This window comes from Pelobates fuscus, chromosome 8, assembly GCF_036172605.1.
Source record: "Pelobates fuscus isolate aPelFus1 chromosome 8, aPelFus1.pri, whole genome shotgun sequence".
Classification (NCBI taxonomy): Eukaryota; Metazoa; Chordata; class Amphibia; order Anura; family Pelobatidae; genus Pelobates; species Pelobates fuscus.
In genome coordinates, this window is record NC_086324.1 from 36,157,401 (window position 1) to 36,173,914 (window position 16,514).

The window sequence follows — 16,514 nt, forward strand, 5'->3', positions numbered from 1 at the left end:
GATGGATGGGTGGCTACAAAGATTGTTAGCTTGTTTGAGCAGAATCCCCATCAATCTATTGTTCCTGTCAAAATCTGCAATGTTTTTTTTTTTTTGTCTCATATGTTGTTAAACTCTCCTTAATAATATTGTAAAGTGCAGAATTTGTTGGCGCTATATTAATGCCAATAATAACAATTATAAACAAACAGACAGACAAGACATTACGATCCATCAACTAAAATAAGCATTGTTGAAAATATATCACAGAGCATGCTCACCAGTTGGTAAAGGTTTTCCCAATAATCTTGAGTCATTAGACGAAAGAGAGACAAGAAAGCCCAGCTAAATGTGTCGAAGCTTGTGTAACCATAGTTAGGATTTCGTCCAGTTTTCAAACAGACATATCCCTTCGGGCATTGACTAAAAAATACAATTAAATATTTTAAGAGGAATATTCAGTATTTTTTTTTTTACAAAATATGACCTTGCTTTAATTCGCTTTCCAAATGATGCAATACTATTAGAAACCCGTTCTTAACGATTTTTCTGCAGAAGTCACCATTAAAGTCTATGGGATTTTTTGTAGATAAATAATGTGGAAAGTTCTGAATCTTCTGGGAAGCTTATTCAACTAAGGCCTATATTACAGACTTCCATGCAACCCTCCATGGAAACGAGCCCGTATGAACAGAAGCAATGTTTACCGGCTTTCTTTTATTTCGTGGTAATTTGTAATGCCAAGGTCACAGATGTTTATGAACTACACTTCTCATGATGCTTAGCCAGAGAGACTCAAACACCTATAATGTTGAGGTTAGCCATTGCAGAACTGCTCTTTATAGGTTTAATACATGTATCATGCTCCTCAGGTGGACCTGCCAACACAACTTCAACATAATGGAGATTCTCAGACTACAAGAATTATAATGTACTCAAAAGCAGAAGGCAGCTGTGTACTCCATAAATAAAACAAAGTTAGTTTTGTTACGCTTCCTGAAACTCAATTTCAGAAGTCAGATGCCACCTGGGGGACTGCAGATCCTGCATGGAGGGCACGTTTAGGGTTAACCCATTAAAGAATAGTTAAACCCCTTAAGGTAAGAAAGCACCATGGGGGGGGGAGGGGGGAGGAGAGGGAAGGGGGAACAACTTAAGTTGTTATGCTGACCAGAGTGTTTCTTTAATGTCTTATGTCTGAACTCTTCATAGACCAATCACATTATTTCAAGCTTTTAAAATATATTTTTTCCCTTACCCGGCATCTGTGCTGTTGCCACAGAGAAGAGCATCCCTCTGCCCAGGTAAAACATAAAAATTCTCTGTTTAGAAAGACAAATATACAAGAGTCAAACGAATAGATATTTTACAAGATTTTATTCAAAAATGTTTAGTTAATAAAAAAATAAAAAACAGTGGCAAAACCATAGCAAATTGTCTAATAAAGGGGCAAGCACCATTACAACATGTGTTTGCATTTAAATGCAAACAGCTTATAACTGTGAATTAAATATTTCTCCAATATTCACAGCAATTTCATATTTTTAATTTAGCTTAATTCACTCTCTAGGGAATACACTCTCTTATTAAAACCTGTGACTTTAAGGCAGATGAGATGCTAACAGGGTCATTCACTATAAAATACACTGCAGTGGTTATGGTGTTTGGACTGTTACCTTTTGTCATCCCTTACTTAAATAAAAACTCTACGTCTTCTTAAAAGTAAGATTTATAAGTAAAAAAAAAACATGTTATATTACTAAATGTGTTTTAACATTTAAAGTATAAATATCACAAGCATAAAAATTAATGCACTACACTTTTCTAGTTGCACCATTAAATGGACACTATAGTCACCGGAACACATACAGCTTAATGAAGTATGCGTATAGGCAGTCCCTGCAGCCTTTTTGCTGTTAACATTGTTTAAATTGCTCCCTAGGGACACCTCCAGTAGCCACTCCTCATCCACTGAATTTTCTCCACAGAGAAGTATTGCTTCCTCAAAGAGATGCATTGATTCAATGCATCTCTATGAGGAGATGCTGATTGGCCAAGTCAGTGTTTGGCCCTGCCCCTTTCCCACCTCCTTGACAATCTCAGCCAATCCAATACTTTTCCTATGGAAATTCTGATGTCAGCCAAGGAGGCGGATTGGGAACAGGGCCAGCGCTGGAGGACCCATGCGGTGCTGGAAATAAGGTACGTTTTCCTACATTTTAAGGGGGGGGGCGAGACACCTAAATGGTGGTTTTATCACCATAGGGTCAGGAAAACATATTTGTGCTCCTGACCCTATAGTGTTCATTTAAGATCCTAATTGGGAGGATTTCATTTGGGAAAAGTTGCAAAATGTGCATCAACTTTGTTTCAACTAATTTCCCTTTGACTTTTAAGCCCATTGTAGTGGTTATGATGTGAGAAGCTCCTTGGCCCCATTCCACAATAATGGGTCAAACCATTTTGCAATGCCTTTGACCACGGTCCTGCCAATGCACATCCAGATTCTGCAGAGCTGAAGAAGTCAGATGCCAATTGGCTGAGAGCATCAGCTGGGTGTTCCAAGTGAATGAATGACATTATGTGCATAGAAATATACACATAATGGACATCATGAGTTCTGGGCTGGCTATTCACACTCCCATTACGCTGTTGGAGGTGGAGTTACACGTTGGGCAACAAAGGGTATAAAACTGTGTATGTGCATTGCCTCATATTGAAATACTGCACACCCAGACTTCAGGCACAATCACTGAAGTAGTCATAGTGAATTCCTATTGGCTTTAACAGTGTAGTGTGCTGGATTTTACTTGCCGCGACAACCCTCATACTTGAAATGCATGACCAGTGGAACAAATTTTTAAAAAGATTCAAACTGCGAGTAGCATCAATTTGATTCAATAGAGCACCAGTTGAATGTAATAGTTGTTCATCAATGGCTTAATTTCAGTTGCAACACACTTTGAAAGTTGCAATTTGTAACTTTCCCAAAATTGCTCCCAGATGTTGCTCCCAGATGTTTTTAACTACAATTCTCATGATTCTCTAGATATCAGCCATGATTCCCTGGCTATCTGTTTCATAAAAAAAACATAGGTGTTGGCTATCTGTTTTATTAAATAAATAATGGGTTTTGGCTATCTGTTTTATTCACAAAATCATGGGCTTTGTAGTTCAAAAACGCCTGGGGAGCGGGGCCCAGGTTGTGCAGGCCTGGTCTTGGGTTAGGACCCAAGGATATCTGACCCGAAATCAATCTCACTTAACAGACCACACACATTCACTTATCAATGATGCCATCTGCCATTGCCAAGATGGAGCTTTCAGTTACAAGGGTCACAAAATGATCATCTTCTTACATACTTCTGGGACACTCATAAATGATTGGTGACATCATAGCTGAGTGGGTGTGCATCTGGACAAGTGGGAGTGATCTTGGGTCATCTTCAGTAATAGTTGATTCAAACTCGAGGTTACTCCAAATGGCTGTCCACAAGAGTATTTTTTTTTTGCAATATGCATTGATCTGCATAAGATGTAAGTGATAATAGCTCCTCCACTGACAAAAGCCAGCCACAACCTCCCCAAACTTGCCATCTGTGAATTAAGGCCTCAATTTAATATTTTTGCATACGCTTTTCAAATTCTTTAATATTTTTGGATGAACTTTTCAAAAGATGTATCTACATAAGTCACCATTGAAGTCAATGGGAAATTTTTGTAGACAAATTATTTGAAAAGTTAAATCCAAAAATATGAAATAATATGAAAGGCTTATCCAGAATATTAAAGTAAGGCCTTACTTGAAAAATACAATTTCCAACATATTTTCAAAATAAATTAAGACTGTCGTAATTACTTCTCCAGACAGCTGATAAATAGGTTAGTACGGTTCTGTTTTCAGTCATTTTGTCCTAAATATAACAATGACTTTGAAAACGATTACAAGTCACAATTTAGTGAATAAATGCCTTAATGTAATATTACAAGCATTGTATATTGAATTAGTGTAAGAAGGACACTCACTTTCTTGCAGGACGTACTCTTCTTTGTCAAACGGATTTAGAGTTATATTTATATAAGAACCGTTCATGCCGACACTACTGTTAAAATAGGAAGTAATATTTGCTTCATAGTCAGGGGGCCATCGTACACATTTATTTCTCAAGTGCCCCATGAACAGCTGCAGCCCTATAAGTGCAAATACACTCAGACAAAATACTGTGAGAATCATGACATCCGAAAGCTTCTTAACCGATTGAATTAGCGCCCCAACAATGGTCTTCAGTCCTAGGAAAAATGAGGATGCATTATTTCAAGTTATCAAAGGACCACGTAGCATCATAGATCCTAGAGAAAAGAAGATTTTACATGCAGAAGCCTAAATAAACATTAATGTCAGTGATTTTTTTTTTTTAATATTTGATGGAAAGTTAGCAGGTGACAAGGATGAAAGAATAACGTTTTGGTTATTCAAGAAAAGTGGATGTAAATGGAAGCCAGAAATGTGAAAAAAAATAAATACTTGTTTTGTAAGAAAACAAGTTATATTGGTCTTCATGCTATAAGAAAAGTTTATATCATACTCATAACTGCAGCATCAATTGTTGCTATTTGTGGCACACACAGATGTGCGACTGACAATTTTACAATATACAGCATTGTCCTACCTCAAATAAAGAAAGATGGTAGCTATGACATGCATATTATAAAATTGTACTCATTTTATAAATGCCAAATATATATCATTTACAATATTAAATCTCCCATGCAATGCCCATGATTGTGCTCTATTTCACATTTTATTCATTTTAGCTCATGAAAATATGTTTGTTTAGTTAGTTTTTTACCCCCAATTTTTTTTTTTTTTTTCGCAAATAGTGAAGATGGTTTATTGAGGTAGTATGCATTAAAACATGAAGCATTGTTTGGGATGAAACATAAAGCATAAAAATTCCAATGAATAGGGAACCATAAAAAAGATATACATTTAGGTTAGTTGGATATGGAAGAGAAAAAAACTAAACAAAAACAAACATCACGCAGGCTGGGTAATATTGTGATGTTCCATGCAAGGATTTGTTAAACTCCAAGGCTGATTAAAAAAAAATGAAAAGAATCAAAATCTTAAAAAGCACAAAATCGTTTTGGAATCAGGTAACTACCTACAGATTTGTGCTTTTTATTTTTTGCATCGCAATGGCAAGCAACAAGGCTTTATGCTCAAAATGTGCTAAAAACTTAGATGGAGCAAAATCAGCCTGCGTGTTTAACCTAGCTCTCACCTGGAATGACTGAAATTGTTTTCAATGCTCGGAGAACTCTGAATGTTCTCAGTGCTGAGACATTGCCCAGGTCCACAAACTCTGTCACATATCTGCAATAGGGGAGTTCACACACAAACACAATGACAGACACAAAGAAACAGTTGGATGTACAAGGGGCCTAACACCTCACACCATTTACTTCTTACCTGGAATTACAGAAATAGTTTTCAAAGCTCTCAATACTCTGAAAGTTCGAAGAGCTGAAACATTGCCTAGGTTTACAAATTCTGTTACATACCTGTAGGATTAAATCAGAGTTATTCAGAATACTTGCTTAGGTCTTTCACAAAGACCTTTTTGGTGTTAAATTCAACACTGAATTTGTGAAGATATAATTAAAGCTATGGGTTTTTTTTTTTTCTCCATAAGGTAAAAAAAAAGTTACTGAAAAAAGAGGAATTTTAAGTTGTGGTGACGAATACTGTATCCAAATTATAACCCAACAGCTATTTGTGCCAATCTGGCAAAGATTTAGATTTAAAATGGTTGGGGATTAAAAATGGCAGCATTTTCTCTATTCGAAATTACAGTGGAATTTATATTTCCTCCTTAATTTGAATCCTCCAAATTTTGCTCCCTTTAAAAACTGCCATTGTAAGAATACTACTAAAAAATATGTTTGTATTCTCATGGATTGCTCTTATATTATCTTGGCGCTATGTAGTATTGTATTTTCAATTTCATCAATAAAGTGAAATGAATGGTACACTAGGCAACCTACGTTTCATGCGGAGAGCTATATAAACATGTCATTTCTGACTTAAAAACATTATAAACGAATTTATTAAATCTCCAGTTTTACAGTTACTATACACATCATGCATATAAGGTCTGCAATGTATATACTCATGCATTTACCCAATCTAGATCTTAACAAACAGACAGTTAATTGACTGAATATTAACTGACAGAAAATGTTTAGTGTTAAATTAATATGGGGAATTATACAGCGCAAAGAGTTATTCTCATATTATTAGTAACTAATACCTTGGTAAGAACTGTAGTTGACTTACCGATATAACAGATAGATCATCTGCATAGAAAAGTGAAGAGTCAATTCAGTCAACTCATAATCAGGAGGATCCTCTTGGCTTATCATGAACATTATTCAAAGGCCTTCAGAATACTTTTCTATTAATTTCTTATTGTAAGTCATTTTCATGTACACAGTACTCTATTTATCTCTCTCCAGTTATTTTTGTATTGCGATTTCCAAGATCCTCGTTCGCCAGAAGGTAAATCAAGAACCATAGAAAGTATAGTTTAACAAGAGCCATATAGCTACAGGTCATCAATATTTTAGTTAAACATAAGAAGGCTTTAGAGCAGGGGTGTTCATCATTGTCCCTTGTTTCCAATACCTAGGCTGGAAGAGGTGGCCGAATAACATATATTGAAGAAAATCAAGTGAACAAAACTATTGTAATTATACATTAAGTCATTAGGCCAAATATATATTTTTTTTTACATGAGTGGTGAATTAAGATTGCAATAGAAGCATTGTATCACAAGTATATCTGCCACTACTGGGATAGCTAGGGGTGGCTTTAGGGGCCAATGCCTCGGATGTGGCTTATTTAGCACTTGATCCCTTTGGGAGGCAAACCAGAAGAGTTGTCTTTATTTTATATTTGACAGCAGTTAATTAAAGCAGTTGCCAAATTTAAAGAGAGACAGTATTAGTATACACGTCAAAATAGTAGGGAGAAAGGAATCATTCCTTCTCTCTATTAGTTTGAAAACATGTAAATACTAATACCATTTCTTTTTTGATAGAGATATGGATGAGATGAGAAGATAGAAAGACAGAGACACAAACAACCTGAGAGGTGATTAAGACTGGACGGGGAGTAATTGAGACAGGAAGTTAAGAGTTAAGGGTGGCATTACGGATTTACCCTAAATTTGGCCTGGAGACCTAGATAAGCCACTGTAGTTAATGTAGTACAAATAACAACTGGAGAATCAAGGTCAGATACCCTTCTTCAAGAGCACAAATGGCCATCTGGATCATTCTAGATACTGTGGTATTCAACCCTTAGTATGCTCTGCCAGGCATCCAGTTGGCAAAGCATCATGGGTTATGTCATTTATGGAATCTTGAAGGGCAGAAGTTGTCTACCTCTTCTATGGAATGTAAATTGTCTTCTCCCTTAACTGATAAATACTGTAAATCTTAAGTAAAGGAACTTTACTGATTAATGGTTTTGGGTTCTTTTCCAACTAAGGTAATGGAAATGGGCTATTATAAATGCATTGAGATGCTTTAGTAGAGTTACAGGCTAGCAATCTTTCACAGTTTTCTCATTAACATAAATTAGCGTATTCACTCATTTGTGTGTCATGGGAATTAGAAAAACAAGCTGCAAAGTATAGGTCAAAACAATCAATTTGGAGAAAAATTCCAAATTAACTGTTTAAAAAAACAAAACAATATGGCCGAGATAAAAAAAAATATATGGTTATGGTTACATAATTTTTTTCTATTGCATACTAAAGCTCACATGAATATCCCCCAGTGACAGTAATTCAAATAATTAAGGGCCGTAACAGAGGAAAACTAGTTTTATACGCAATATTTATATAAATATATATATAGAATACTTACGCCATGACTATGACACTGAAATCAAGCCAGTTCCAAGGGTCTCGCAGAAAAGTGAATCCTTCTAAGCAAAAACCTCTGGCCAGGATTTTTACAAGAGACTCAAAGGTATAAATTCCAGTGAAGGTATATCTGTGATTAATAAAGAAAATATTGTGCATTGGATTAAGCTATTCATTTCTCAAAGGAAGTATTATATTATAAATTTATATGTCACTTACTCTACATTCTTTGTCCATTCTGGAGGATTGCTCATGGTCATGAACACACAATTGGTTAAAATAGTGCACATAATGAGCATGCTGAATAATGTATACTGCAGTTAAGGAAAACATCACTTATGATGCACACAATACCACGTAGTATTAAGTGTCAGCCTTTATCTCATGCAATTAACCTACACATATGAATAATAAAAAGAACACTGTTTACAGGAGACACAAACTTAACGTGTACATAAGACATAAAAACAATATGCTGACATTTATAAAGAATTAAATCCCATTTGTGTTAGACAAATTGCTGTCAAATACATAGATCTACTTTTATTCTCAATTATTTTTTTGACTAGAAAGTTTTACATATTAATCATCCCATAATTCATAGCACACAGGGATTTAGCAATGATGTGTGCATCATTTGGTAGCAGATCATCTGCACACAGCTGCCTCACATGTTTTGCAATAACATAAAAGCTTTGTTTCCTTTTTTTCCCCCTGAAACAAAAAATTTAATTAATTCCGTCTTTGGAAAAAAAAGCAACCAAAAAAAAAAAAGTTTAGCTTTGTGCTTAGAAAAGAAACACAAATACCGGTCTCTTCCTTAATCAATGATTTACATTTTAATGGCATATCTAAGTTTGAATACGTATGTCAGGCCACTTGACCAAACACAGGAAGGAGACACATTTGCATGCCATACAATTTGTTGACTTTGAGAAACAAAACAAAAACCTTTTATGCAAATGGCGACACAACATATCATGAGCTGAAGTTGTAAATGTATCCACTAAGATTTCAAGCTCATGGATGTGTAAAAATGCAAGCCTTCTGAGCTCAAATCCTCTGCACAGAGAAGAGGAACCTTGCATTAATATCTTTTGGAACCATTGCTGGTAAACTCAATTTCTTGATCACATGCCTTACTATTGTAGAAGAGGTCCTGAGGCTCAGTTTGTAAGTGAAAGGGAGTAATAGATCTATACCCCTGGCCATGATTGACTGAGGGTCTGATAATGCCATAATATGGCAGCATCTCTAGATTTTACTGTATGGATTCAATGCATCTCTATGAGGAGGTGCTGATTGGCCAAAACTGTGTTTGGCCCTGCCCCCTAGCCAATTTTAGCCAATCCAATGCTTTCCCCATGGGGGAATTTTGATGATGCCACAAAGGGGGCGGGCCCAGCACTGGCGGACCCATGGAGAGCTGGAAATGAGTGAGTTTTAACCCATTCTGAGGGGGCTATGGGGGTGGGGGGTGGGCAAGCCACCTAAATGGTGGGTTTTCACTATAGGGTCAGGAATACATGTTTGTATTCCTGACTCTATAGTGATCCTTTAATAAGGTCAAAATCTATCAAAATCATTAAAGTTGTATCGGTGCCTGGATTGTGCCGTAATATTATTTTCTATAATAATTACCAGAGGATTAGGATCACAAATCATTCCTTTTATCTTTACTTTGAGCAAGCCATGTTGCTGCAGGTTAAATAAATCTGAGGAAAATCTCTCCTAAGATCACCACTTGAACAACCATTCAAACGGAAGTACAATTAAACAACTGTGACATAACACACAAGTAATATAGACAAATCTCTAGACAATACTGTATATTGTTTCACTGTACTATTTCACTGTACTAGAGCATGTACCGAGATTTGTAATTTCATTTTTTGTTGTTGTGCCTACTTAGTTATGATTGCTTCTCGGCTACATTTTTCCGTTTGTTTCTACTGTTTTTTTTTTGTAAAATGAAGCACATTTTGCTCATTATTTCTTTGAAAAGGATATGAATGTACCAAAATCTTTATAGATATTTTCCTAATAGGATTGAAAGGGGTTAAAATGTACAAGGCAGATGTGGCACTGAAACGGAAGATTGCCTTCCCTCTATTCAATACTATAAAGGTCTGAAAAAAAGCAAAGGAAAATACGTTAGTACGAAAATACACACTGTGACAAATATATCAAAACTAGTATAAAATAATTGTAAAACAAACCTGTAAATACACATTTTTAATCTCAAGATACTGGTGTTGTATTTTGTACTGATTAAAATACTTTGATATAATTGATACAAGCTACCATCTTAATAGGATGAAAAGCAAGCCAATACAGATTTTTAAAAAGGGAATCCCAGATAATTTGCAATTTGCCAGCATTAATACCAAAAATTGTAGATTATTAATCCTGAGACCAACAATGTGGGAGTTTTACTCTACCGCATCTTAGCTTACTCTTTTCTAAAATGGTGGCCTTTCAATAATGGCTGCTCAGTACTACCTCATTTTCCCAACTATGTTATTGTTTCTATCCTCATATTAAAAAAGGGAGACCTTTGAGCAGTTAAACAAAGGAAAATGGAACTCACTACACATTCAGTACAATACGTAACAAGAGCAAAAGCAAAAAGTCATTTTAAGCCATTTGTGTGAATAAAATAAAATTTCTGGCAATTGTTAATTTAATAGATTCAGAAAACTATGTTATTTTGTTCAGGAATAAAATAAACATGTTCATAAATGAATGAGTATAGTTTATAAAGAAATGAATTTACTTCATTTATGAATGGAATGACCACAGTTTCAGAATCGATTACATTTACCATGAATTTCATTTTATTTGGACGGATGGCTTCAAATTCATTTTTTAACACGTGTAGTGAGTTCCATTTTCATACTTTGGAGATTTGAAGAGTGCCCAAAGACCATATTTTTTGTCTTAGAAACAAGTAAATCCTTGGTAATCTGGGACAGTATTTAGCAGCCATTATTGAAAGGGGTGTCACCATTTAAGAAAAGAGTAAGGTAAAATGTAGGCACTAATGTTCTAGAATAGATGCTGTTTCTATTTTGATAGAAATTTTCTCAGTTTTTGGTGTCTTAATTGAAGCTGTGGAAATGTAACTTTATGTGCAAATTTTGGCTTGATAGATACTTACACTTCTTTCCTGATTGACTCATATATACAGACGCTTGCAGGACATTTTGTACACAAAAGATGCACCACATAAGTTGATTTGCAAGCGAAAATATATGGACCTTGAAATGGTTGTGCAACCATCTCATGTATGTCTGCTACTACATAAACAAAAATAAATGTATAGAGTTAAACTGCAGAACTCTGACCAAATAATAAAGCCACAAACTAAAACCTACAACGTAAATTGTTCAAGTTCAACATGGTTTGTAAATAATAGTAATAACCTATTACTAGTAACAGTCAGTACATAATAGTGACCACAATACCAATACTTAGGTCACTCCAGCCTTTATTATCTGGCTGCTAGTAATGGTTGCCTTCACTGATATGGGCCATCCGAAAATTGGAAACAAATTGCATTTTCCAATTATTAATACAGCAATGCCACCAAGACAGTAAAAGTTCTAATTAAGCTTTAAGTGAAGCAGAAAGCAGTGTGAAACAATTCAAACTTTTTCCTTCAGCCACCGGAACAACCCCGAAAAAATCCATCATATCCCGATATAACTGATTAAAAATAAGACTTCTTCATTAACAAAAATTAATTTTAAAAAAATACTGAAAAACTAAAACCACAACACTAGGCCTACCCACCTTGAATACACAGTAAAGTTGGTTTATATAAACATATTTATGTACAACTAGTAGAAGTATGTGCATATATAGATCACAGAAACAATTCTAGCATGCTGTAGTAGTTATGGTGCTAGGAGTGACCTGGTTCCTTCCAATGTAAGTAGTCAACCCATTTGCTAACAGCTTGACAACTTACATGGGGTCCACTGGTTGCCAGCCACTTCCACCACTAAAAGCCAGAAACTCCAGCTTCCAATACTTCCAATGCTAAAAAGTATACATTTAACAGGTCATGTCATAGCAGCTGTATTCCATTAATTATCACAAAATAAACATCTTAATTGAATGGAATTTCAGTGCCCTCTAGACTAGTCCAGGCTTGTGTACAATCCAGCAATAATACTCGTTCTAATTTAATACCCTTTAGACTTGATAAGACTGCCATTTGCCACTTGAATATTGGCATAATAAGAGATCAGGAAATTAACTCAAACAACCCTTATCTGGAACCAGTCATATGGTGTGCACAAGAGGCATTATAACCTGGGGAGGGTAGAGGGGGTGGACCACCACAGATAACATAACAGAAGGCACGGAGGTGCACTGAGTACCGCCCCCTTTTGCCAGAGGAGGCACCTGTCTCCTGACACATTGCTAGTTAGGGGGTGTTGTGAAGTATTTTGTACACTGATGCAAAGTGGGCGGTAGGGGTGATGCTAGGATAACTGTGCACCGATTGACCAGTTCCTTCTCATACCTGTCACTGATGCTGAAGTGTGGATGTGACGTCACCCTAGCTCTGGCATGAGTACAGAGCTACATGGAGCTGGGAAACAATCAGTGCAGAGGGATCGCAGCAGCACACAGAGCGGAGGGGCAAAATACGTTTATACCCCAGATGCCATGTAACCTAGGTATGGCTCTGGTGTGCAGTTATTGTATGTAAAATGCATCCAGGCTGCATACCTTTTTAATAAGAAAAGTATTGTGCACAAAATTACTGTTTTATCTGCATTGCATTTTCCTAGCTGTACATTGTATTTTTTTAAATAACTGCTATATATTACTTTTCATGATACAAATTCCTGGATTAAGGATTTCTTAAGTGCTTTATGAACTGGAGGGCAAAAACAAAATACAGCACAAAGAAAGTGTTGCGTTACCTACCATGGTATATTTTCATAGCATAGAAACTGAAACTCTTGTATCAATGGTCTACTAGTTAGAAATATAATGTAGTTCCTGCTAGTAGAACTTTCAGACAGCATTTTAAAAACCTACAGGAACCTCTAGACTAAAGTATAAATATTATCAAGTTATGAATATACAACAGAAGGCAGTGTTAGTTTGTAATTATTGATCTGTACTGTAATTGGATAGCAGAATCCTACTAAATGTAAAAAAAACAACTGAAATGAATATGATCTTATATGTCAAAAACTCTTATTAGCTGGTAGACTGAGTTCATGAGCAAGGTCGCCTCTTAAGGTCAATCCTATCTTCATGACCCATGCCATCTTCTATTACCAGTTAGATTAGTGGAATTTGTTGTATGGGTATTGATCAAACTGGAAATCAGAGAGAATGAAGATGGGAACTGTAGACCAAAGCTAAAAAGGAAAAAACAAGTCATTTGAAGAGTTTTCCTTGCTCATTCTAGGTTATTTTGTGCTAAAATGTGTCAGTTCTACCCATTTAATGCATTGTGGTACCATTTGAAGGTCACATCAATTATCCAAGATGCTTTTCATCTTTTATAGTTGTAATCATTGCCTTCTGTAACTAGGATCAGCTCTTTTTTTACCCCTGGGAGAGCCATTACGTCCGTAAGAAAGCCAGTATGTTATAAACATAATTGCTACTATCCACAACTCACAAAGAAACAAAAGCCAAGAAAATCTTCAGCAAGCATGAGAAATTCAGAAGTGATTAACCTTTTCATTTTAATTATTTTATTTGTTTATTTTGCATGTAATGTATTACTTATATAGACCTTGAGCTAATATTTTCTTGGCTAAAATATTCAAATATTTTAGGATAAACTTCTAAACTGATTGAATATTTTAAAATGTTGATATTGTTTTAACACTTTATCCCAAAAATATTACATTTATTAGAAAAGTGTAGAGAAAAATATTAAACTGAGGCCATAATGCAATAAACTAAGGGTAAGCTTCATCATGGAGGTATGTACCGCTCCACACAATGGTCAATGTGGTCATACTTTGTATATAGTTCCCTTCCTCTGTATATAATATCTTTTCTATAAAACATTTCCTATAAAATTAATGATTATTTGGATTTCTTTTGTTATTGTGAATCTTATTTTAATTACAACACCATTACCCTTTTATTACTGTAATATGGGTCCAGGTCTTCCATTGGTTCTGATACCATTCCGGATGGAATGTCTCCATATATAAAAGGCAAACTTTTGCCTGCTTCCAAGTTCGAATTTGGCTTGGGGCCATTTTCATCATCATCATCTCTGCGATCCTTTGGGGGCTTCTTAGCTTTTTCTTCTGCAAATCGCTTTTCAAGGTCAGCAAGAGATTCTCTTGTGAAGAGACGTAGGCTGTCTGGTCCTGGTGGGGGTATAAGTGGTTGCTCCATCTTCTCATCCTGTACTAATTACCAATCAGCCTCTTATACACGAAAGTGCTATAATAAAATTGAAGGTAAAAAATATGTTATTTTGAGTGACAAACTGTGAAAAAAGTTGAAAGGTTAGCAAGCTGGAAGAATAGATTAAAAGAACATTCTAGGCACCAACACAACATTTTTGTACTTTATAGCTTTTGGCTTATAGAATAAGCTATGCATTTTTCATACCCAATATATTAGTTTTTTTTGTGCAAAATGAAATAATTCATATTTTTCAGCACTTGCATGCTCATAATGCAGAATGTTGCATATACTACAGATACTGTGTAGCTCAAAATTATAGGTTGCCTGATATTCTTATTTTTAACCTTACTTTGGAAGTACATGTTTAACGTTGAAACTTCTACTGCATTTTTAAAATAAGGTGTCTGCCTCTAGCTATCAGAGTTCCATTAACAAAAAATGCTTTATTGCTACCTGTTTGTGCATTATATCTCATTTGAATTCAAATAATTTGTATCTAATAATTTATTGGCAGTGTTTTTTAAACATATCACATTTCTATATATAGTTAACTTAAATATACATACCAAAGAAACAAAAGAAATAATAATAATTTATAAAAATGCTTATATATCTATGTATGTTACAAGTGCTACAATAAAAGTACACCTGATCACTTTCTCTTAAATCAGAACTATAGACTGTTTCATGACTTTCTTTTTTTTAGTTTCTTTTCTAAACACATCACTTTGTTAACTATATTAGTGGTATTTGACTTTTGAGAAACATGTGAACTAAAACACCTTGTCACATTGACCAGATTCCTCCATGTACTTGTGACAATAGTGGTGAGCAGAAATTAAAACCATACTATATTCTTCTTCATTGAATCAATACATGAATATTATTACTTATTTAAAAAACAACAACCATATTTCGACTTTAAACAATTGCAAACACAAATAGAATAATTTATATGGGTCAATAAGAGAGCCCGTATCAAGCGATCGACTCTCTATGTCCCAAACATACAAGGGGGGCTAGGAATACCGCACCTTATCCACTACTTCCACGCAGCGCAACTAACCCACGGGAACCAAATGATGGGTGGATCTCGAACATGATATCCTACGCGGAAACCTCCCCTCACTATATACATAGGTAGCAAAACAGGCATTACTGCCTCTACCCCCTACTTCCCCTGCTATACTTTTATCTATTAAAGTTTGGGACAAGATGGCCTCCAAATGTGCCCTCGTGACCAACCCTTCCCCCTTAATGCTAATACTATGCAATACCCTATTCACACCAGGCATGATACCAACTGAATTTGCGCGATTCGAACACAATGAACTGTTCAGACTCCACCACTTCTACCAAGACCGACAGGTAATACCATTTAACGACCTACCCAGGACCACCCCGCTCACAACATTCAACTACTTTCGATATCTACAACTCCAAAGCTTTTTAAATACCCCTATCTATAAACAAGCAGGCACAACCACTCACACATCACCCAGACCTTTACTGAAGGAGCACTATCTTATCAAACAGCATGGGGAAGAGACCTACGATCCCCCAATAACACAACAGACTGGGGAGGCATCTAGGAGGCCACGGCCACGATCTCCATTTGTGTCAACCATAAGGAACAAGCATACAAAACATTAATGAGATGCTACCTTACCCCCATCAGACTAAAACAAATGGGCAGACCGGACTTCGACCTCTGCTGGAAAGGATGCTGGACTAAGGGCACATACATACACCTATGGTGGGAATGCACCCATATACAACAACTATGGCTCCAAATCTATCATATAGTGTCCAGACTCCTACACACAATCATCCCCATGGACCCATGGATATGACTCATTTCCAAACCACACAAAGACACCCCTAGGTCTCAAAACAAATTAATAGCCAAGATAGCACTAGCAACCAGACGAGCGATAGCGGAGAAATGGGGCTGCTCAGACATCCCCTCTATAACCACTATTAAAAGAAAAGTCGAGGATGCAATGAAAATGGATACACTCTCAGCCCTAATCCATGACACCACAAAACATTTCAATAAAATATGGGACCATTGGATCTTTGAGCACCCAACAACCTCCTAAGGGGAGCTCGGCTACGGCGACCCACAACACTTGATCCCCAACCCGGCCCCACCCCTGTCCACCACCCCCTCCCGAACCATCCCTCTCAACCCTC

General features: G+C 36.0%; 1 protein-coding gene across 1 annotated transcript in view; it reads right to left on the bottom strand.

Moving 5' to 3' along the window:
• LOC134571436 (sodium channel protein type 2 subunit alpha-like) overlaps positions 1–16,514 on the bottom strand; it is a 162,744-nt gene that overhangs the window by 94,878 nt on the left and 51,352 nt on the right. Inside the window, exons 2-9 of the mRNA XM_063429686.1 lie at positions 14,037–14,351; positions 9,924–10,042; positions 8,133–8,222; positions 7,915–8,043; positions 5,453–5,544; positions 4,006–4,269; positions 1,238–1,301; positions 261–402 (exon numbers count right to left, since the gene is read on the bottom strand). Of these exons, the coding sequence (XP_063285756.1) occupies positions 261–402; positions 1,238–1,301; positions 4,006–4,269; positions 5,453–5,544; positions 7,915–8,043; positions 8,133–8,222; positions 9,924–10,042; positions 14,037–14,303 (1,167 nt within the window). The 5' untranslated portion in view covers positions 14,304–14,351. The remainder of the gene's footprint in view (positions 1–260; positions 403–1,237; positions 1,302–4,005; positions 4,270–5,452; positions 5,545–7,914; positions 8,044–8,132; positions 8,223–9,923; positions 10,043–14,036; positions 14,352–16,514) is intronic.